General features: G+C 44.4%; 1 protein-coding gene across 1 annotated transcript in view; it reads right to left on the bottom strand.

The window, feature by feature from the left end:
• Positions 1 to 22,272: 22,272 nt before the first annotated feature.
• Positions 22,273 to 24,000, bottom strand: part of LOC135523828 (protocadherin-15-like) — a 201,934-nt gene continuing 200,206 nt past the window's right edge. The window contains exon 38 of the mRNA XM_064950765.1: positions 22,273 to 23,931. Coding sequence (XP_064806837.1) covers positions 22,273 to 23,931 — 1,659 coding nt within the window. The remainder of the gene's footprint in view (positions 23,932 to 24,000) is intronic.

The raw sequence follows: 24,000 nt of genomic DNA, 5'->3' as shown, positions 1-24,000 counted from the left end.
CAGTACATATCAAAGCTGCAGGTTAAGGTTAAATCTAGACTTGGTTTCCTCTATCGTAACTGGTCCACTTTCACCCCAGCTTCCAAACTAACCCTGATTCAGTTGACCATCCTACATATGCTAGATTACAGAGACGTAATTTGTAGATCGGCAGGAAAGGGTGCTCTCGGGCAGCTAGATGTTCTTTACCATTCGGCCATCAGATTTGCTCCTTATAGGACAAATCACTGCACTCTATACACCTCTGTAAACTGGTCATCTTTGTATACCCGTCACAAGACCCACTGGTTGATAAAACCCTCTTAGGCCTCACTCCCCCATATCTGAGATATTTACTGCAGCCCTCATCCTCCACATTCAATACACGTTCTGCCAGTCACATTCTGTTAAAAGGTCCCCAGAGCACACACATCCCTGGTCGCTCGTCTTTTCAGTTCGCTGCAGCTAGCAACTGGAACAAGCTGCAAACTAACACTCAAACTGGACAGTTTTATCTTACAGTTGTGGCTGCTTTGCGTGATGTATTGTTGTCTCTACTTTTTTGCCCTTTGTGCTGCTGCCATGTTGTGTTGCTGCCATGTTGTTGTCATGTTGTGTTGCTGCCATGCTATGTTCTTGTCTTAGGTTTCTCTTTATGTAGTGTTGTGTTGTCTCTCTTGACATGATCTTGTCGTGATGTTTTGTCCTATATTTTTATTTTATTTGTTATTTCTCCATTTAATCATCAATGTCCTTTCTAATCATGTCACTGACTGCTTCAATCAAACCATTCTGTTTGATGTTCCCAAAAATACTAGATCAAATCAAATCAAATGTATTTATATAGCCCTCCGTACATCAGCTGATATCTCAAAGTGCTGTACAGAAACCCAGCCTAAAACCCCAAACAGCAAGCAATGCAGGTGTAGAAGCACGGTGGCTAGGAAAAACTCCCTAGAAAGGCCAAAACCTAGGAAGAAACCTAGAGAGGAACCAGGCTATGTGGGGTGGCCAGTCCTCTTCTGGCTGTGCCTGGTGGAGATTATAACAGAACATGGTCAAGATGTTCAAATGTTCATAAATTACCAGCATGGTCCAATAATAATAAGGCAGAACAGTTGAAACTGGAGCAGCAGCATGGCCAGGTGGACTGGGGACAGCAAGGAGTCATCATGTCAGGTAGTCCTGAGGCATGGTCCTAGGGCTCAGGTCCTCGGAGAGAGAGAAAGAAAGAGAGAAAGAGAGAGCACACTTAAATACACACATGACACCGAATAGGAAAGGAGAAGTACTCCAGATATAACAAACTGACCCTAGCCCCCCGACACATAAACTAATGCAGCATAAATACTGGAGGCTGAGACAGGAGGGGTCAGGAGACACTGTGGCCCCATCCAAGGACACCCCCGGACAGGGCCAAACAAGAAGGATATAACCCCACCCACTTTGCCAAAGCACAGCCCCCACACCACTAGAGGGATATCGTCAACCACCAACTTACCATCCTGAGACAAGGCTGAGTTTAGCCCACAAAGATCTCCGCCACGGCACAACCCAAGGGCGGGGCGCCAACCCAGACAGGATGATCACATCAGTGACTCAACCCACTCAGGTAACGCACCCCTCCCAGGGACGGTATGAGAGAGCGCCAGTAAGCCAGTGACTCAGCCCCTGTAATAGGGTTAGAGGCAGAGAATCCCAGTGGAAAGAGGGGAACTGGCCAGGCAGAGACAGCAAGGGCGGCTCGTTGCTCCAGAGCCTTTCCGTTCACCTTTCCACTCCTGGGCCAGACTACACTCAATCATATGACCCACTGAAGAGATGAGTCTTCAGTAAAGACTTAAAGGTTGAGACCGAGTTTGCGTCTCTGACATTGGTAGGCAGACCGTTCCATAAAAATGGAGCTCTATAGGAGAAAGCCCTGCCTCCAGCTGTTTGCTTAGAAATTCTAGGGACAATTAGGAGGCCTGCGTCTTGTGACCGTAGCGTACGTGTAAGTATGTACGGCAGGACCAAATCAGAGAGATAGGTAGGAGCAAGCCCATGTAATGCTTTGTAGGTTAGCAGTAAAACCTTGAAATCAGTCCTTGCTTTGACAGGAAACCAGTGTAGGGAGGCTAGCACTGGAGTAATATGATCAAATTTTTTGGTTCTAGTCAGGATTCTAGCAGCCGCATTTAGCACTAACTGAAGTTTATTTAGTGCATTATCCGGGTAGCCGGAAAGTAGAGCATTGCAGTAGTCTAACCTAGAAGTGACAAAAGCATGGATTAATTTTTCTGCATCATTTTTGGACAGAAGGTTTCTGATTTATGCAATGTTACGTAGATGGAAAAAAGCTGTCCTTGAAATGGTCTTGATATGTTCTTCAAAAGAGAGATCAGGTCCTTCACAGTTTTATTTGAGACGACTGTACAACCATTAAGATTAATTGTCAGATTCAACAGAAGATCTCTTTGTTTCTTGGGACCTAGAACAGGCATCTCTGTTTTGTCTAATTTTAAAAGTAGAAAGTTTGCAGTCATCCACTTCCTTATGTCTGAAACACATGCTTCTAGCAAGGGCAATTTTGGGGCTTCACCATGTTTCATTGAAATGTACAGCTGTGTGTCATCCGCATAGCAGTGAAAGTTAACATTATGTTTTCGAATGACATCCCCAAGAGGTAAAATATATAGTGAAAACAATAGTGGTCCTAAAACGGAACCTTGAGGAACACCGAAATTTACAGTTGATTTGTCAGAGGACAAACCATTCACAGAGACAAATTGATATCTTTCCGACAGATAAGATCTAAACCAGGCCAGAACTTGTCCGTGTAGACCAATTTGGGTTTCCAATCTCTCCAAAAGAATGTGGTGATCGATGATATCAGAAGCAGCACTTAGGTCTAGGAGCACGAGGACAGATGCAGAGCCTCGCTCTGATGCCATTAAAAGGTAATTTACCACCTTCACAAGTGCAGTCTCAGTGCTATGATGGGGTCTAAAACCAGACTGAAGCATTTCGTATACATTGTTTGTCTTCAGGAAGGCAGTGAGTTGCTGCGCAACAGCCTTTTCTAAAATTTTTGAGAGGAATGGAAGATTCGATATAGGCCGATAGTTTTTTATATTTTCTGGGTTAAGGTTTGGCTTTTTCAAGAGAGGCTTTATTACTGCCACTTTTAGTGAGTTTGGTACACATCTGGTGGATAGAGAGCCGTTTATTATGTTCAACATAGGAGGGCCAAGCAAAGGAAGCAACTCTTTCAGTAGTTTAGTTGGAATAGGGTCCAGTATGCAGCTTGAAGGTTTAGAGGCCATGATTATTTTCATCATTGTGTCAAGAGATATAGTACTAAAACACTAGTGTCTCTCTTGATCCTAGGTCCTGGCAGAGTTGTGCAGACTCAGGACAACTGAGCTTTGAAGGAATACGCAGATTTAAAGAGGAGTCCGTAATTTGCTTTCTAATAATCATGATCTTTTCCTCAAAGAAGTTCATGAATTTATCACTGCTAAAGTGAAAGCCATCCTCTCTTGGGGAATGCTGCTTTTTAGTTAGCTTTGCGACAGTATCAAAAAGGAATTTCAGATTGTTCTTATTTTCCTCAATTAAGTTAGAAAAATAGGATGATCGAGCAGCAGTAAGGGCTCTTCGGTACTGCATGGTACTGTCTTTCCAAGCTAGTCGGAAGACTTCCAGTTTGGTGTGGCACCATTTCCGTTCCAATTTTCTGGAAGCTTGCTTCAAAGCTCGGGTATTTTCTGTGTACCAGGGAGCTAGTTTCTTATGAGAAATGTTTTTGTTTTTAGGGGTGCAACTGCATCTAGGGTATTGCGCAAGGTTAAATTGAGTTCCTCAGTTAGGTGGTTAACTGATTTTTGTCCCCTGGAGTCCATGGGTAGACAGAGGGAATCTGGAAGGACATCAAGGAATCTTTGTTTTGTCTGTGTTGTTGTCTATAACACGAATTTTGATGTTCCTTGGTTGGGGTCTGAGCAGATTATTTGTTGCAATTGCAAACGTAATAAAATGGTGGTCCGATAGTCCAGGATTATGAGGAAAAACATTAAGATCCACAACATTTACTCCATGGGACAAAACTAGGTCCAGAGTATGACTGTGACAGTGAGTGGGTCCAGAGACATGTTGGACAAAACCCACTGAGTCGATGATGGCTCCGAAAGCCTTTTGGAGTGGGTCTGTGGACTTTTCCATGTGAATATTAAAGTCACCAAAGTTTAGAATATTATCTGCTATGACTACAAGGTCCGATAGGAATTCAGGGAACTCAATGAGGAACGCTGTATATGGCCCAGGAGGCCTGTAAACAGTAGCTATAAAAAGTGATTGAGTAGGCTGCATAGATTTCATGACTAGAAGCTCAAAAGACGAAAACGTCATTTTTTTGTTGTTGTAAAGTTAAATTTGCTATCGTAAATGTTAGCAACACCTCCGCCTTTGCGGGATGCACGGGGGATATTGTCACTAGTGTAGCCAGGAGGTGAGGCCTCATTTAACACAGTAAATTCATCAGGCTTAAGCCATGTTTCAGTCAGGCCAATCAGATTATGATCAGTGATTAGTTCATTGACTATAATTGCCTTTGAAGTAAGGGATCTAACATTAAGTCGCCCTCTCTTTCAATAATGACAGGAATGGAGGAGGTCTTTATCCTAGTGAGATTGCTAAGGCGAACACTGCCGTGTTTAGTTTTGCCCAACCTAGGTTGAGGCACAGACACGTCTCAATGGTGATAGCTGAGCTGACTACACTGACTGTGCTAGTGGCAGACTTCACTATGCTGGCAGGCTGGCTAACAGCCTGCTGCCTTGCCTGCACCCTATTTCATTGTGAAGCTAGAGGAGTTAGAGCCCTGTCTATGTTGGTAGATAAGATGAGAGCACCCCTCCAGCTAGGATGGAGTCCGTCACTCCTCAGCAGGTCCTGTTTGTGGGTGAGTCCCAGAAAGAGGGCCAATTATCTACAAATTCTATCTTTTGGGAGGGGCAGAAAACAGTTTTCAACCAGCGATTGAGTTGTGAGACTCTGCTGTAGAGCTCATCACTCCCCCTAACTGGGAGGGGGCCAGAGACAATTACTCGATGCCAACACATCTTTCTAGCTGATTTACACACAGAAGCTATGTTGCGCTTGCTGATCTCTGACTGTTTCATCCTAACATCGTTGGTGCCGACGTGGATAACGATATCTCTATACTCTACACTCGCCAGTTTTAGCTTTAGCCAGCACCATCTTCAGATTAGCCTTAACGTCGGTAGCCCTGCCCCCTGGTTAACAGTGTATGATCGCTGGATGATTCGTTTTAAGTCTAATACTGCGGGTAATGGAGTCGCCAATGACTAGAGTTTTCAATTTGTCAGAGCTAAAGGTGGGAAGCTTCGGCGTCTCAGACCCCGTAACAGGAGGAATAGAGACAAGAGAAGGCTCGGCCTCTGACTCCAACTCACTGCTTAATGGGGAAAACCGGTTGAAAGTTTCTGTCGGCTGAATGAGTGACACCGGTTGAGCATTCCTACAGCATTTCCTTCCAGAAACCGTGAGAAAGTTGTCCGGCTGCGGTGACTGTGCCAGGGGATTTTTACTACTATCTGTACTTACTGGTGGCACAGACGCTGTTTCATCCTTTCCTACACTGAAGTTACCCTTGCCTAACGATTGCGTCTGAAGGTGGGCTTGTAGCACAGCTATCCTCGCCGTAAGGCGAGTACAGCGACTGAAATTAGAAGGCATCATGTTAATGTTACTACTTAGCTTCGGCTGTTGGAGGTCCTGACGAACCCTGTCCAGATAAAGCTTACGGAGTGAAAAAGTTGAGGGAAAAAAAACCTAAAATATAAACAGTGATTAAAAAGTAAAAACCGTAAAGTTGTCAGGTAGCAAAATAGGTTGGCAACAAAACGCACAGCATCACGTAAGTCTCCAAGGGTCTAGCTAACCTTTTGTCTTTTTCAGCAAAGGCATACAGTAACTCCACATACGAGCTTGTGCTCTCATCGTTACTGCAAAATTATATCTTGTTTCCCAAGGTAGCATGTTGCTCTAATAATGTCCTTCAACATCTCAGGGTTTTCCTTTACCTTAGCATTGCGTAAGTTCACTTGTTTTAGCTGCTCACCTTTTCTGAGGTTTTGATGCAGTTTTAGAGCATCAGAATTATTGAGATTTTATTTGCATTTTTTAATGACAATTTTCTTCACAGCTTTTTTTCAAAAGGTAAGCAGTGCCTAGCCTGACTGCACATCCCTGTCGACAAGCCAAAGGCAACTCAACTCAATTGATGAAGAACCCTCTCCATCGAGCTAGAGATCAGTCAGTATAGTTGAATGAAAGGTGCATGAATCATAAAGTAGTACCAGATGAATATGGACTTAACATCATTAGCAAACTGAGGGAATGAATATACAAAGGGATATAATATAGAACAGGTATATATTATTTAGGACTTACATTTTACAAACAATAACAAAGGGCTCTTACTTCAGCATATCATGCCCAAAGTAATGAAGGATACGGACCATCCTGTGGCATCACCAAGCATTAACCATTACTAGGGTGGCAGAAGGAGCATGCTGCTCATATGGGAGGAGTGAAAAAGGAGAGGTGATTAGGGAGGGGAACAGGTGTGGTGGAAAGGGGTGTGTGGCCTAGGGTAGTTGGAAGCAATTGGAGTCCTGTAGGGGTGTCACGACCCTTCACAACAATGGTATTTCATTTCTTATATTTTCAACAGAGCCCCAGACAGCTATCTGGTACTCCCAACTCCATAACTCTCAGGCGTTTTCCTCGTCCCGTTTCTACCCTGCGGTTGGTTCATGCGGTTGGGCCGTTGCCTGCTCTACTTCCCTTTACGAGCGCGAGCGGCTGGGGATTATTTTGCCCTTGAAAACCCTCCTGCTTGGAGTAGGGCCAAGATGGACCCATCATCAGCTGCTCTTCTGATGGTGTTAAGAATGAACTAAAATTACATTTCGTCTTCAGGATTTGGTTGACGGATTGCAAACTTTTAGGTGCATACACCACCACCTACTCAAATCAAATCAAATGTATTTGTCACACACACATGGTTAGCAGATGTTAATGCGAGTGTAGCGAAATGCTTGTGCTTCTAGTTCCGACAATGCAGTAATAAGCAACGAGTAAACTAACAATTCCACAACTACTACCTTATACACACAAGTGTAAAGGGATAAAGATTATTTACATTTATGTACATAAAGATATATGAATGAGTGATGGAACAGAACGGCATAGGCAAGATGCAGTAGATGGTATAGAGTACAGTATATACATATGAGATGAGGAATGTAAGGTATAGAAGCATAAAGTGGAATAGTTTAAAGTGGCTAGTGATACATGTGTTACATAAAGATGGCAAGATGCAGTAGATGATATAGAGTACAGTATATAAATATACATATGAGACAAAACAAACATACAGTCAATAATATAGTATAAACAAGTCTATATACGATATGAGTAAATGAGGTGAGATAAGGCAGGTAAAGGCAAAAAAAGGCCATGGTGGCAAAGTAAATACAATATAGCAAGTAAAACACTGGAATGGTAGATTTGCAATGGAAGAATGTGCAAAGTAGAAATAAAAATAATGGTATATTCATTCCCTCAGTTTGCTAAGATGAGTAATGTAGGATATGTAAACATTATATTAATTGGCATTGTTTAAAGTGGCTAGTGATACATTTTTTCCCTATCAATTTCCATTATTAAAGTGGCTGGAGTTGAGTCATTATGTTTGCAGCAGCCGCTCAATGTTAGTGGTGGCTGTTTAACAGTCTGATGGACTTGAGATAGAAGCTGTTTTTCCAGTCTCTCGGTCCTTGCTTTGATGCACCTGTACTGACCTCGCCTTCTGGATGATAACGGGGTGAACATGCAGTGGCTCGGGTGGTTTTTGTCCTTGATGATCTTTATGGCCTTCTTGTGACATTGGGTGGTGTAGGTGTCGGGTGGTGTTGCCCCCAGTGATGCGTTGTGCAGACCTCACTACCCTCTGGAGAGCCTTACGGTTGTGGGCGGAGCAGTTGCCGTACCAGGCGGTGATACAGCCCGACAGGATGCTCTCGATTGTGCATCTGTAGAAGTTTGTGAGTGCTTTTGGTGACAAGCCGAATTTCTTCAGCCTCCTGAGGTTGAAGAGGTGCTGCTGCGCCTTTTACGCGACGCTGTCTGTGTGGGTGGACCAATTCAGTTTGTCCATGATGTGTACGCCGAGGAACTTAAAACTTACTACCCTCTCCACTACTGTCCCGTCGATGTGGATAGGGGGGTGCTCCCTATGCTGTTTCCTGAAGTCCACAATCATCTCCTTTGTTTTGTTGACGTTGAGTGGGAGGTTATTTTCCTGACACCACACTTTGAGGGCCCTCACCTCTTCCCTGTAGGCCGTCTCGTCGTTGTTGGTAATCAAGCCTACCACTGTACTGTACTGGTGTGTGAGGCCATTCATGGTCTACCTACATTAAATTATTGATACAGTAATACAAAATTGGGAAAAAAGGAAACTTGCCCTGCCAACTACAGTATTACCCCTCTCAACAACACCGCCCCACCCCATTCCACTATTAAACCCTATCTAATCCTATTCCAGACCAACGATCTGAGAGGACAGTACACTACCACTCAAGACCCCTTACAACTGTTCTGCAGTAAATCCTCACAATCACAAGTACTTATCTGCCACTGCCAACTCTATTTTCAGTGACTTCTGATCCATTTCTGCAGTACAATTGACAACCATGACTATAAATACTAAAAAGCCCACCTTACTGAAGCACATATTCTTCCCTTCACGCTCTCTTGGTTTCTGCCTACTCACAGGAATCCTCTCAGTATCCCTCACCCTCTAACCATCTTCCTCTCCCACTCTCTTCACTGCTTCGGCATACGACACTTTCTGTACTACTCTAACCCTGGCAACCTTAACCTGCCTGTCTCTCACCAGACACCTCCGATCCCCACAGCTAACACACACCGCTTTCTCCACCGATACTACACATTCCTTCGTCTCACATGCCAGCTTTCCGGGCTGTCTAGCTTCCACCTATTCCTATTAATGTTCTGTATTATGTCATGTTTCATGTTTTGTGTGGACCCCAGGAAGAGTAGCTAATGCTTTCGCAACAGCTATAACAGGGATCCTAATAAAATACCAAATACCCTACGGGAAAAAAATGAATGGTGGAAAAACGATTAGATCCACTTCCATGTTTGACCAATAGGTTTTATGGGTCAGAACAAAAATTCAGGAGAGAAGACCAGACTTGAATGCAACACTTTAACTAGTTGCCTTGAATGCAGCTCCACAACAAGCATCAGCTGCAACTCATTGCTAATCAGCCTCCACACTTGTCCTCACTCTTCTTAATCACCACTGCCACCTTACTTAAACCTGACCAAACTAACACTTTTCCTCTTTTGTTCTCCTCTTTTTGATTCTGTGTATTACTAGCCTTATCAAGTTTTGTGGCTCCCATCTGGTATCGCTTAGGTTCTTCCAAGGACCTCCGTGGAGGAATGCCATCACCACAGCAGCCTAACTGTCATGGCCTGACAATGAGGTCTACCTGGGACTCCAAACCAAACTCCACAGAGTCCACCCCCCTGGATCCTTCATCTGCAGCCCTTGGCTTCAACTGGTCCATTCTTATTCCCTTCCTGAATCTTCATTCTCACACCTTCCTCAATGAATATTCTAAACTCATTTCAATGTCTGGTCCTTAAAACTCGAGAGCTCAGGATTAAGACATCTGATAGCCCTGCTCTTGCCACTCACTAGGGGCACAGTCCAAGAGGATTGAGAACTCAAAAGCGTCTTTCTCAAAAGTATACTTTGTCGACATAGCCCCGACATATGCCTCGGACATGCGTTGTTGCACCCTGGAGTGAACATGACACGCATGCACTGGCATTTTCCACCTCTAAAGCACGCTTTCGTGTCTATCCAGACTGACTCCCAGACTGGAAGAAGGGACAACCCTTTGGAAGTTTTAGAAAACACACTACTAGGGGTGGAAGTGCTAGAATCTATGCCTGACACTCCATCCATTATCTTAAAGCCTCTCGATGGGCAGGGGAGGAGATAACTCTCCTGCTTTTTACAACCAGCCCCGGCAACTACTGTTACGCAGGGATCTTTTGAGGCTAGCAAACGAGGAGATTTCCCACCCTCACCCAGGTACCGTGGGACTGGCCTTGAGAGGATGAACTTGAATGTGACAGGTCTGCCACTCAAGGTCATTTAGACTATCCAAAGTGCCAGAGCCCCTTCTACACGTTCACTCTATGAATAAGCGGAGAGTTGTTTTTTAGAAGTGTTGTGACCTAAGGCAGATCATTCCTTACATATTACATGCTTTGCATCTGAGGTTCTATGCTTTTTTTTGCAGGATCTTTCGGATAGAGGGAAGGTTTTCTCCACTGTAAAGGTCTATTTAGGCTCTATCTCAACCTGTCATATAGGTTTTGACAATACACAGTATTGTTTTTAGCCCTGTCTTGGGACCTGTCTATTGTGCTTGAGGCTTTTCGCAGCAGCCTTTTGAGCTGCTGGAAAGCGTGGAGATGATATCTCTCTCCATCAAAACAGCTTTACTTTTTGCCTGCAAAGCAAGTGAGCGACCTGCACGCACTGTCAGTCCACCATTCGCGCTCACAGTTTCCCCCCGGGGTTATCCAAGGTAACCTTGTTACCTTACCCCGTCTTTTAGCCTAAGGTCAGTGATAATTATCATTGTGGCTTTCCACCCTCCGCCCTTCACTTCTACAGAAGAAGAGTGTCTCCACCGTTTATGTCCAGTATGCGCTTTGCTCATTTACTTAGAACGAGAGCATTACGTAAGAGTGACCAACTCTTTGTACCTTGTGCACCTCAGCTGCTAGTATAGACTACTCTCTTGTTTACACTTATTACATTGAATATTTATTGGAGGCTATTATATTGTCTTTTAATAGCAAGGATTTACAGCCCCCGGAGGGCCTGAGGGGCTCTTTCCAGCAGAGGTATGGCCACCTATTCAAAGGCATCTCTTTGTTGAGATTTGGGATGCTGCGTGTTGGGCCACCCCTCAAACATTTGAGGTTTTTACCAACTTTCACTGGAGCGTACTGCCTGTCCTCAGTGTGGGAGCCTCTGAGGGGTGATGCTGTTGGGACTATCCTGGTTTCAGAGAGTATGTCTGCTATACTAGAGTTGGCCATATCCCACTGTGATACATCAAGTATTTGAAAGAGAACTCAGTTGCTTCCGTAACCCTGGATCTCTGATAATACGACTGAGTTGTGTCACCACATTTCCACCTGCTCGCAAGAGCACAAGGTAGGCATGCTTGAGAATAACCAGAGGGTGAGCGAGTGGCATCTTTTATAAAGAGGAGCTCGCTTAATTCGCCAGTCGACCTGTCTGTCTCTGACAGACGCTGTGGGGTTGATTCTTCCTAGTAGGGATCTGCCTGGAGCGAATCCCATAGTGATGCAATCGCGATTATTTTACCAGAGAACGGGGGGTTAGGAAAGTAACATCAAGTTCTCTGTTGGTGTGTCGAAGACAGGTAGTCTATAATGGTTTTTTTCACCTGTGGGAAAACAACATGTTTGAAACAGTATTTTCATTGTGTAAAGAGGACATTATTTGACCCAATGAGTGTAATTCTAATGTCTGAGCAGGAGACATGCATAAAGCACCCCCTCATTAGCTTGGCCCGACTGTGCCGAGCTTCTATTTTCCTATAGGCCCTGCGTTTTGAGATATAATAAAAATGCTTGGGTGTGATGCCATCCACATGATTTACTCTGGGTATGTTTGTGGGTGAAGGAAGATCAAGAACATCTCTCAAATGCTAACTTAGACTGCACACACAATACATCAATTATAAAGCAAGAAGAATCTACACTATATAGTTAAGAAAAATTCTATACTCGGTACAGAAAAATTGGCTCTATCGCGGGTGTCAATTTTCACATAGTCCTGCCATCATACAGTGTGACAGAAATTTGGAAAAATATGGGGATGAAATTGGGAAAATATACAAACTGTTAGATGTGGTTCATCTCTAGTGAGTTTAAACGAGTGAAACAGTAGAATATGCTCACCGAGCTATTATCCACCTGCAGTCAACATCTCTGAAGCTACTGTGTGCTGTGTTTTGTCCTGTGTGTGCATGTGCGTGCATGCATCCTATTGCATGCATGAGTTCCAGTCAACACCAGCTCCCACTTCTGTATTGAACTTTACTGTAGCTCCAGGTTCTGTATTCTGACACTCGGAGCGACTCCCTCTGATCTTCCTGCTAATTATAGAATTTAAAGGGACCATGATAATCTGTTATTCCAAATCTGCAAGCTTGTAATTATTCACTTCATTATTTATTTTGGATGTTTGTTTGAAATATTTCAATGGGGATCCATCATGTGAAGATCAAAGGGGATAATGTCATTAAAGTCATGAGGTAGGCAATCTTGTAATCATTTTTAAGTGTTAATTAACTGCCTCTCCTTGTAAGTTCTCTCTCGGCGGGGGTTCAAGCAGTGTAATTCACTTGTTTTCTCCCACGACTGCACTTATGTGGAAGAAAACACACCGCTCAGTGTGGGAGCTTTGTCAGGGTGACGAAGCCTGCTGGTGAAAAGTCATCTTCGAGTAGATCAGGGCACGTTGAGAACAGTATGGCACTCTACCTGTGAAGTTAAGTGTTAATTAACAAAGATCTACACAAGTCATTCCTATGCAGAGGAGAACCGTTTGTTTTTTACAGGACGTGACTGTCATTATATCATGCAATTAAAAACAATTGTTATAATTGGCACTTAATTAAACATGTTTACTGCCTGTAATCAAACCAATTGATTCGACACCAGGGGTTGATGTAATGCAAATGTCATCACCTCCATCTACTGGTGAACGGCAGTTACTACAGTTAATTCGCCAGCAGCATACCACCCTGCATACCACTGCTGGCTTGCTTCTGAAGCTAAGCAGGGTTGGTACTGGTCAGTTCCTGGATGGGAGACTAGATGCTGCTGGAAGTGGTGTTGGAGGGCCACTAGGAGGCACTCTTTCCTCTGGTCTAAAAAAATATCCCAATGCCCCAGGGCAGTGATTGGGGACACTAACCTGTGTAGGGTGCCGTCTTTCGGATGGGACATTAAACGGGTGTCCTGACTGTCTGAGGTCATTAAAGATCCCACGGCACTTTTCGTAAGAGTAGGGGTGTTAACCCTGGTGTCCTGGCTAAAGTCCCATTCTGGCCCTCAAACCATCACTGTCACCTAATAATCCCCAGTTTACAATTGGCTCATTCATCCCCCTCCTCTCCCCTGTAACTATTCCCCAGGTCGTTGCTGCAAACGTGTTCTCAGTCAACTTACCTGGTAAAATAACGAATAAATAAATAAAAATACAGAAATCAGCCTCACGACCCATTAGTCCTTTCAATTCCTTTCTCTCTCAGGGCTCTCTCCACCTAACATAGCAGGCGTAAAAGAAACGCCTTTCTTTCTTTCTTTCTGGTCCTGCCGAGAGAGAAAAAAAACTTCTGCACAGTTCAACCAATCCATTAAATGTGCAGGAGGAGTTCAAATGGAGTGTCGCTTCGTTAAAGTCCAAAAGCAGAAGTCAGTTTATATGAGGAAATCAGTCAATTGAAATGTATTCATTAGGCCCTAATCTATGGACTTCACATGAATTGGAATACAGATATGCATCTGTTGGTCACAGATACCTTTAAAAAAAGAAAAGAAAAGCTAAGGTTGTGGATCAGAAAACCAGTCAGTATCTGTGGTGACCATCCTTTGGCTCATGCAGAGTGACAAACCTCCTTCGCATAGAGTTGATCAGGATGATGATTGTGGCCTGTGGAATGTTGTCCCACTCCTCTTCAATCGCTGTGCGAAGTTGCTGGATATTGGCACCCTGACGTGGATCAAAGCTGGGACCGAAAAACAGCTTCTATCTCAAGGCCATCAGACTGTTAAACAGCAGTCACTAACATTGAGTTACTGACTCAAATCTCTAGCCACTATAAACAATGCCACTTTATATAATGTTTATATACCCTACATTACTCATCTCATATGCATATACTGTACTCTATACCATCTACTGCATCTTGCCTATGCCGTATGGCCATGGTTCATCCATGTATTTTTATGTACATATTCTTATTCATTCCTTTACACTTGTGTGTTTAACGTAGTTGTTGTGAAATTGATAGATTACTTGTTGGTTATTACTGCATGGTCAGAACTAGAAGCACAAGCCTTTCGCTACACTTGCATTAACATCTGCTAACCATGTGTATGTGACAAATAAAATTGGATTTGATTGGATTTTTTGTCGTACATGTCAATCCAGAGCATCCCAAACATTCTCAATGGGTGACATGTCTGTTGAGTATGCAGGCCATGGAAGAACTGGGACATTTTCAGCTTCCAGGAATTGTGTACAGATCCATGCAACAATGGGGCTGTGCATTATCAAGCTGAAACATGAGGTGATGGCGGTGCATGAATGGCTCGACAATGGGCCTCATGTTCTCGTCACTGTATCTCTGTGCATTAAAATTGCCATTGATAAAATGCAATTGTGTTTGTTGTCCGTAGCTTATGCCTGCCCATACCATAACCCCACTGCCACCACGGGGCACTCTGGTCACAACGTTGACATCAGCAAACCGCTCACCCACACAACACCATACACACTGTCTGCCATCTGCCTGGTACAGTTGAAACCAGGATTAATCCGGAAAGAGCACACTTATCCAGCGTGGCAGTGAACATCGAAGGTGGGCATTTGCCTACTTAAGTTGGTTACAACGCAGAATTGCAGTCAGGTCAAGGTCCTGGTGAGCACGATGAGCATGTAGATAGATGAGCTTCCCTTAGACGGTTTCTGACAGTTTGTGCAGAGATGATTTGGTTGTGCAAACCCACAGTTTCATCAGCTTTCCGGGTGGCTGGTCTCAGACGATCTCGCAGGTGAAGGAGCCGGATGAGGAGGTCCTGGGCTAGTATGGTTACACGTGGTCTGCGGCTGTGAGACCGGTTGGACGTACTGCCAAATTCTCTAAAAATGATGTTGGAGGCGGTGTAGTAGTCAAAATGATCACTATTTAATGAAATATCTAGATTTGTAGCTAACTTTAAAATAATTCACCATGGGGAACAAATTTGATCATAATAAACACATTTCTGAGCCCAAAACAGCCATCTAAAATGTTTTTGGGGCCATTCTGCCCATTGTAATTTACTTTCTAAGGCAGACCAGGGCTATTGGCATCACTAAGTTGCTACGCAGTAGCTGACCAACAGAGCTTATAACTTCACATTCCAGACCGGACATTTGTAGGCCTGTGAAAACCGATTGCATCCAGTTGTTTCCGACCCGTTGAGGGTGCTCGCTACAGTGGATAAAGTAAAAGTAAAATGTACAGTATCAGATGCCATTTAGTGGATCACTTGAGAACACTGTGATTCTTCAAAAAGCCTGAAATAAACGGCCTAAACTGTCCAATGGTATTGCTTAAAAATAACTGGTTTGAGGTTTCATGTTCGGTGTCAACACAACACAATTCAATCAGATCCGTTTTAAGGCTTCAGCATGCATCAGTTCGGCTGGCGAACGAGTGTGCTGCATACTCCCTTAAAATAACTTTCGCATTTGGACGCCTTTAGCCAACTTCTGCTTAGGGGTTGTTTTGACTTGTTGGAAGTGGAACTGCACTACCTCTGTCAAATCCACAAGTGGCTCCTTATATCTTAAAAGCGGACATTGCCATTGGCTGCACAGAGTCGCATGAACAGAAATCCCACGCAGCATTGTTTACAAGTTGGAACAGTGGAATGTGAGATGTAATCTACACCTCCATTAGGATGATAGAAACACTCATTATTTAGTTTAGAGTGCTATAGCACCCCCTGATAAATCTAAATGAAAGAAATAATAATAATTGCATTACTCCTTTATGAACCTGAAACATTTGCATAATATTGCATCAGCCTGAAGTAAAAAGTGACTTAAATAAAAATAAAAGAGTTCACATACTCTCTGGCAAGAAGACTTAACATGAATCTATGGTAAACTCAGGAAAACTGTGAGATTCTCCCCTAGTATTTCTCACATCCAGGATAATGTTGAAATGTTGAAATGGATTGGGCCTGAAAGCCTCCCTGGTTGTCAAGGAAACTAATTTGTCAACAAGCCAGAGAAAGAGAGAAGCGGTGATGGTGCTGGAGCAAAGAGCAGAGTCAATTCTGGAGATTGGTTTTTCTCTCCCCGTGTCTGGAAATCATAATCAGATGGGAGGACTCCGGCACCCAGAAGACTTTGCCCTGCAGGAAAAATGCTCAACACCCCATTAGCATCATCAGCCCGTGGGAGCAAAGAGCATAGTGAGTCTGGTAGCAGCAGTTGGGATGTGTGTGTTGCATGAGTGTGTTTGTTTGTGTGTGTGTGTGTGTGTGTGTGTGTGTTGCATGAGTGTGTTTGTTTGTGTGTGTGTGTGTGTGTGTGTGTGTATGTCTGTGTGGGTGTATGTGTGAGTGAGTGCATATGTTCTAAGGTGCAGAGAATCAGATTTAATGTTTAGCAGTATTTTAGATAGAAACTGTCTCTGAGCCTGTTGCTCTGAGACCTCATGCTCCAATACCGTCTGCCCGACAGTAAGGGAGTAAACAACTCATGGCTGGGGTGTGTAGGGCCTTTGATAATGCTACAGGCTTTGCTCAGGGCACAGAGTAGATATCCTGGATAGGTGGTTGCATGGTCCCAGTGATGTACTGGGCCATCTTCACCACCCGCCTGAGGGCCTTACAGTTATTGACGGAGCAATTCCCATACCAGGCCGTGACGCAATTGGTCCTTTTTGCTTCCTGAAGTCAACAATCAGCTCCTTTGTTTTGCTGACGTTGAGGGAGAGGTTGTTGTTCTGGCACAATGCCAGTTCACTTACCTCCTCCCTATAGGCTGACTCATCATTGTTGATTAGCAGGCAGGGGGCTGAGGAGGGGGGCCCTGTGTTAAGAGTCAGTTTGGAGGAGGTGTGGTTGCCAATCCTCACAGCCTGTGGTCTGCCTGGGAGGTAATCCAGGATCCAGTTGCATGGGCTGGTGTCCAGACCCAGATGCCTGAGAAGATGCCCGCTAGCTGGTCAGCACACACTCTGAGAACGTGGCCAGGGAGTCCATCTGGGCCGACGGCTTTGTGAGAGTATTCCCTCTTTTGAGAGTTTTCCTCAAGTCAGCCTTGGAGAGCGAAAGCACCTGGTCGTCCAGAACAGCGAAGGTCTTGCTGGATGGCTCGGAATTGTCTGCCTCAAAGAGAGCATAGAATGTGTGAAGCTCGTCTGGGAGGGAGGCTTCGATGGAGGCTTCATACAGCTGGAGTTGCCTTTGTAGTCCGTGATAGTCTGTAGTCCTTGCCACATGCATCGTGTGTCAGAGTTGTCGAACATCAATTCAAGTACGAGTCTGTATTGAGTCTTTATGCGAGAGCCTAATGGATTTGTAGAGCTCGTACCTGCTTGCCCTGTACGCGTCGCACACCCTCAAGTCATTAGGGTTCCTTCTGCTGACAGTGAATGCTTCAGTATGGGCTTTAAGCATGGTATGGATATCTCCATTATTCCAGGGTTTTTGGTTGGGGTATGTCCAGATTGTTATTGTAGGTACATCATCAACATGTTTCCTAAAGAGGCCTGTGACTGACAATGTACAGTCTTTGCCAAAGGTTTTGATTTAGGTGCAATTTTACTGGCAGCAATATCCTTGCCTGTGAAGCTCTTTTTGTGCAAAGCAATGATGATGGCACGTGTTTCCTTGCAGGTAACCATGTTTGACAGAGGAAGAACAATGATTCCACCACCCTCCTTTTGAAGCTTCCAGTCTGTTATTCGAACTCAATCAGCATGACAGAGTGATCTCCAGCCTTGTCCTCGTCAACACTCACACCTGTGTTAACGAGAGAATCACTGACATGATGTCAGCTCGTCCTTTTTTGGCAGGGCTGAAATGCAGTGGAAATGTTTTTGGGGATTCAGTTCATTTGCATGGCAAAGAGGGACTTTGCAATTAATCGCAGTTCATCTGATCTGCAGTTCATCTTCATAACATTCTGGAGTATATGCAAATTGCCATCATACAAACTGAGCCAGCAGACCCTGTGAAAATTAATATTTGTGTCATTCTCAAAACTTTTGGCCACGACTGTATATTCCTCAATGCTGATGGATGAGTCCTGGCTGGATGAATCTTTGAACGTTATCCAATCAATATTCTCAAAACAATCCTACAGCATTGTCTGCCTCCTCTGTCCAGTGCATCACTATTCTCTGTATTGGTCACTCCCTTCTGAGTTGCTGCTTGTAGGCGGGGAGTAGGAACAGAGAGCCGTGATCTGATTGGCCGATGTGGGGGTGGGGGATGGCTTTGTACGCATCACAGATGTTTGTATATACAAGATCCTGCATGTAGGCTTCCGAGCAGGAACCGGCAAGACTACGAACCGCTATCTCTTTATCAATTGAATTAAAGCAGCTGATTCAGACAGCACATTTCACAGGTTTGCCACTTTGAACAATACTCTTACGGGATATTTCTATTGCTATTGGCTAGGATTACACGTATGGTGAAATTAAATCACAATACAACCCAAATAGTATAACATGTTAGAAATATTGGCATTATTGATATGTGACAACAAGTGTGAGCTTTGAGCAGACTTGATTCAATTAAAAGTTGACCATGTCGAAATAGATAAGCTTTGAGTATGTAGACATGTACAGTGCCTTGCGAAAGTATTCGGCCCCCTTGAACTTTGCGACCTTTTGCCACATTTCAGGCTTCAAATATAAAGATATAAAACTGTATTTTTTTGTGAAGAATCAACAACAAGTGGGACACAATAATGAAGTGGAATGACATTTATTGGATATTTCAAACTTTTTTAACAAATCAAAAACTGAAAAATTGGGCGTGCAAAATTATTCAGCCCCTTTACTTTCAGTGCAGCAAACTCTCTGTCCATAGGACAACAATCAGTCGTATATTGCACAAATCTGGCCTTTATGGAAGAGTGGCAAGAAGAAAGCCATTTCTTAAAGATATCCATAAAAAGTGTCATTTAAAGTTTGCCACAAGCCACCTGGGAGAGACACCAAACATGTGGAAGAAGGTGCTCTGGTCAGATGAAACTAAAATTGAACTTTTTGGCAACAATGCAAAACGTTATGTTTGCGTAAAAGCAACACAGCTCATCACCCTGAACACACCATACCCTCTGTCAAACATGGTGGTGGCAGCATCATGGTTTGGTCCTGCTTTTCTTCAGCAGGGACAGGGAAGATGGTTAAAATTGATGGGAAGATGGATGGAGCCAAATACAGGACCATTCTGGAAGAAAACCTGATGGAGTCTGCAAAAGACCTGAGACTGGGACGGAGATTTGTCTTCCAACAAGACAATGATCCAAAACATAAAGCAAAATCTACAATGGAATGGTTCAAAAATAAACATATCCAGGTGTTAGAATGGCCAAGTCAAAGTCCAGACCTGAATCCAATCGAGAATCTGTGGAAAGAACTGAAAACTGCTGTTCACAAATGCTCTCCATCCAACCTCACTGAGCTCGAGCTGTTTTGCAAGGAGGAATGGGAAACAATTTCAGTCTCTCGATGTGCAAAACTGATAGAGACATACCCCAAGCGACTTACAGCTGTAATCGCAGCAAAAGGTGGCGCTACAAAGTATTAACTTAAGGGGGCTGAATAATTTTGAACGCCCAATTTTTCAGTTTTTGAATTGTTAAAAAAGTTTGAAATATCCAATAAATGTCGTTCCACTTCATGATTGTGTCCCACTTGTTGTTGATTCTTCACAAAAAAATACAGTTTTATATCTTTATGTTTGAAGCCTGAAATGTGGCAAAAGGTCGCAAAGTTCAAGGGGGACGAATACTTTCGCAAGGCACTGTAGATATGATTCCAGAGCCAAAGCACACTACTTCTCAGCTCATGTAATTCTCATCCGGATTAATGAGGTGAACCATCCTCTGACTAACGCAGAGATAATAAGGCCAAATGAATTCACTGTGTACGCACTGGCATCGCCATAATCAGGCAATTTAGTTAAATCAATAAAAATGAATGTTTGATATATTCTCCTTCCAGAAACGATTAAAAATAAACACTTTCTTCTTAAGTTCTCTAGCTCTAGTGAATAGCAACCAAAGTACTTGAAATGTAATCGATATCACACTGCTGATTCTCAGAGCAAAAGCAAACACATGGTCAATTTAACTGACTGCAATATCAAATATTAACTATGCATAGCGTAGACTGGGTTTTTGAACTTGGCATACTTCTCGCTGCAAACAAATATATGTTTTATTATTTCAGAGAGGGGGAAAGGACTAGATGAATAAAACTAGCATCATTTTGGTGTGAAATGTTTATTTCTGTATCCATCATCAGGTCGGTAGCCAGACAGATGAAGGTGTGTTTGATATATCAGCACTAGAACAAAGATTACTGCATTGCTTTATGTGCTTATAAACATCACATGGCCAGTACGAATACCGATTCAAAACAAAGACCACAACCAGAATTGTTATTTCAAGACGTGTCAAATATGCAGTATGCAGCAAACCAGATAGTATTTCAATTCTTCCTAAAAAAAATGTAACAATCTGTATAAAAATGAAAAAAAACAACAACAATGGATTCAAGTCTGAGTGACGTTTATGATTGAGGTGTCTCCAAAGCACAACTATAGGCCCAGGTGGACAGCAAGTGCATCCCTAATCAATACATCTTCATGTTTCCCAGCTAAATTGATCCAGGCTTCTATGGAAACAACATTCTAGAAGTGGCTATATTAGGAAAATAGCATGTAAACTCAACATTTTGAATAACCTGTATTTAAAAGAAACATCATAACTTGCTGGTTGCAAAAACTGTTAAATGAATGTAGCTACATTTAGATGTAGCATATTTTATAAGATGACGCCAATTACTTTTGTACTGTAAAAGCAAACCAGTGGATTACTGATAAAGAAAGACATTATATTGAAATTAAGTGCAATTCAATTTAGCTTTATGCCATATAATTGGAGGACAATACTAAAAAGTACAATTTGTCACATACTGTAGCAAAGTGGAAATACAAAAGTCACAGTTTTGTCATTGGTATGTGCAGATTGTTCCAAGGCCCCATCCATAGCTCCTCCTCATCGGACTGTGTGCGATCGCTCTGAGATTCTAAAGGTTCTCTCACGTCCTCATTGTCCACTGGTGATTCCTGCTCCTCAGCCTTCCGGCTTCTCTCGCTCCTGGCCTTGGCGATGTTGGACTTTGACGCTATGCTCTCTGGGCCACTGGTGCTGGAGGCCAGGGAGCCGCTGGATGGCTGGGTGTTGAGGGTCTTGTCGACCGAGGACGTGGTCGCCACGGGGCTGTTGAGAGGCAGTCTCTCCTCGTGAGTCACGGCCAGTCTGTCCAGTTTCTTAAAGTGCTTGCCCAGCCGCACTGGGGAGTTGACCTTGATGTTGTTTGAGTGGACACACCGGCGGGTGCGTATGACCGAGCCGTTCTGCGCCAGGTACACGCTGCCATTGATGTTACTGTGGTTGGTCAGGTTAGACAGACGGTTTCTTTGGGGCTCCGGAGCGCTGTCCTCCCCCGTCGAACTAGTCTCATACTCCCTGTCCACCACCAGCTTAATCCGCTTCTTCCTCCCGTACTGAAGGACACAAACAAACAAATAAACATAAGGCAGATGATGTATGAGAGACATGAAGCCTAACATCACGACATCATTAGAGATGGGTTCACACCATTTGACGGGCAAGGCGAAGAGATGCCAGCAGCAAACACAATGTCACACTGTCATGCCGGAGAAGGAGCTGTTGAAGGAAATGATTATGTCTTCTGATGTGAATTAACCACAATCTGTTATGCTTCTTGACACAGACAGATGAGAAGCAATCATTAACCATTTACTACAGAGCCCTAAGAGCTTTAGAAGGAAGAATACGATTATCCCACCAAAGGACAATGCTTTCAGTATTCATGAAAGCAATGTAGAAATGGCAGCAACAGCGGCAGCTAGAGATTGGACCAAAAAGAGAACAAAGCAAGGAAGGGCATGCATTTTAGACTCTCTGTAATTTAAAAGCTTCCTAAAATGGCTTATATGACAATAATAAATTCCACTCAGATAATTGCACACGCAATCCAAGGCATTCGGTAATCTTACTTAATGGGATCGGAATTCACTTTAAGATGTTACGGCTTCATCAGCATCGGAATCAGCTGGGTTGTCATCTTCCGATTCCCCGTCTTCCTCCTCCTCTTCCTCTGTGCTCTGCTTCAAGCCTTTTCCATAAATACCGCTGGACGGTCTCTTCATCGTGGCTTCCTCCTCCTCGGTGACAGGGGAATGGTCATCTGAGGTGTCCATCATGCCACTGCTGACCTCTGTAGAGTAGGACACGGCGGTCGGTCCTCGTCCATTTCCAGTTGAGGCCGTTGTCCGACTCCCACTGGACTTCCTGGACGACGACCCTTCACTATGCTCCTCTGGTGATTCTCCGCTCTCAGCCTCCACTTCCTCCTCCCCCGAAGACTCCTCTTCCTCGCTCTCCTCATCGATGGTGTCCTCGGACCCTAGAGTGTGGGAGGAGGACCTGGATCTAGCGCTTCTTGTCCTGGTAAATCTAGAGCTCCTGGAGCTTGGGTCAGAGACACTTCCACTGTTGTCAGAGGATGCTCTCCTACTGGCTCTGCTACTGCAGCTCTGTGACCTGTCTGTGCCACCGCCACTGTCTCTGTCACTGCTCTGGCTGGTGACCACAGAGAATCTTCTACTGGATGGTGGCCTGGGTGAGGACTTCTGAGTCCCTTGTGCTGTGTCCTCAGTTTCTGCAGATGTCACACTCCTCTTGTTGTCCTCAGTCTCTGATCCCGAATCTGTCTCTTTCTCTGTGTCTGAGTCTCTCTCTGTCTGGGACTCCTCCTCTGTCTCCAAATCCTTCTCTGTGTCTGAGTCCCCATCTGAGTCTCGCTCTGACATCCTTTCCTCCTCCTCATAATCTCCCGGGCACTCCTCCTGCTCATCTGAATCTACAGCTCTCCCCTGGTCATCCTCTCCACCCAAGTCTCCTCCAGGGTAGCCCGCGGTACCCAGTGTGGAGGATGAAGCAGCACTGCTCCTACTACTCCTGTCGGAGTAGGCCTCTTTACTAATGCTTTCTCCCTCAGAGCTGCTGCCCTCCTCTTGCTCACTAATGTCCCAAGCCAGGGAGGCCTGCCACCTCCTCCTCTCCTCCAACTTAGTGTCATTGGAGCTTTGGGATCCAGACATCCTCTGCTCAGCTAGAGAGCTCACACTGAGGATTTCAATAGGGGATATCCTCCGATCTTGAAGCCTGCTGGAGATGTTTATACGGCTCAACGCTTTCCCCAACTGCTGTTTGACCGAGGGCTTGGCATCATCCGAAGCCTGGAAGTAGCTCCCATCTATGACCATGCCACAGTCCATGATCAACATGCTGTCGGAGCGGTAGGCCTTAGTTAGTGTCAGGAAGTCCCCACCATCTCCTCCGTCGCTCCGATCCTTGGAGGAGAACTTCATGGGGAATATCCTGGCTTTGTTCCATGGGGGGTGGAGCGAGGGGGGGTTACCAGGTTTCTTGTTCACCGAGACAGGGAACTTGCTGAGTTTCATGACTGCCTTTAGTTTCTGAATGACCGTGGAGGAGTGGTGGGGTTTGGAGTCTGATGCAGCAGTGCCCTCTTCTGGCGGTGGCCGGTCCTGCTCTGTTCTAGAATAGGGGGGCTGCTGGTCTCTAAAGGCCTGTCTGGGGGGGCCACTGGGTGGGCCGTGAAGGGGTTCTTTGCCTTGCATAGGGGGCCTCCTCCCACCCCGCATGGCCACCTGTTACAGTCACATCAGCCCAAGCTACCATTAAAGCCACTGTTAACCATTACTCAGCCATTCAACACG

The sequence above is a fragment of the Oncorhynchus masou genome, chromosome 31, assembly GCF_036934945.1.
Source record: "Oncorhynchus masou masou isolate Uvic2021 chromosome 31, UVic_Omas_1.1, whole genome shotgun sequence".
Lineage (NCBI taxonomy): Eukaryota > Metazoa > Chordata > Actinopteri > Salmoniformes > Salmonidae > Oncorhynchus > Oncorhynchus masou.
This window is presented reverse-complemented; position numbering and strand designations above follow the sequence as displayed.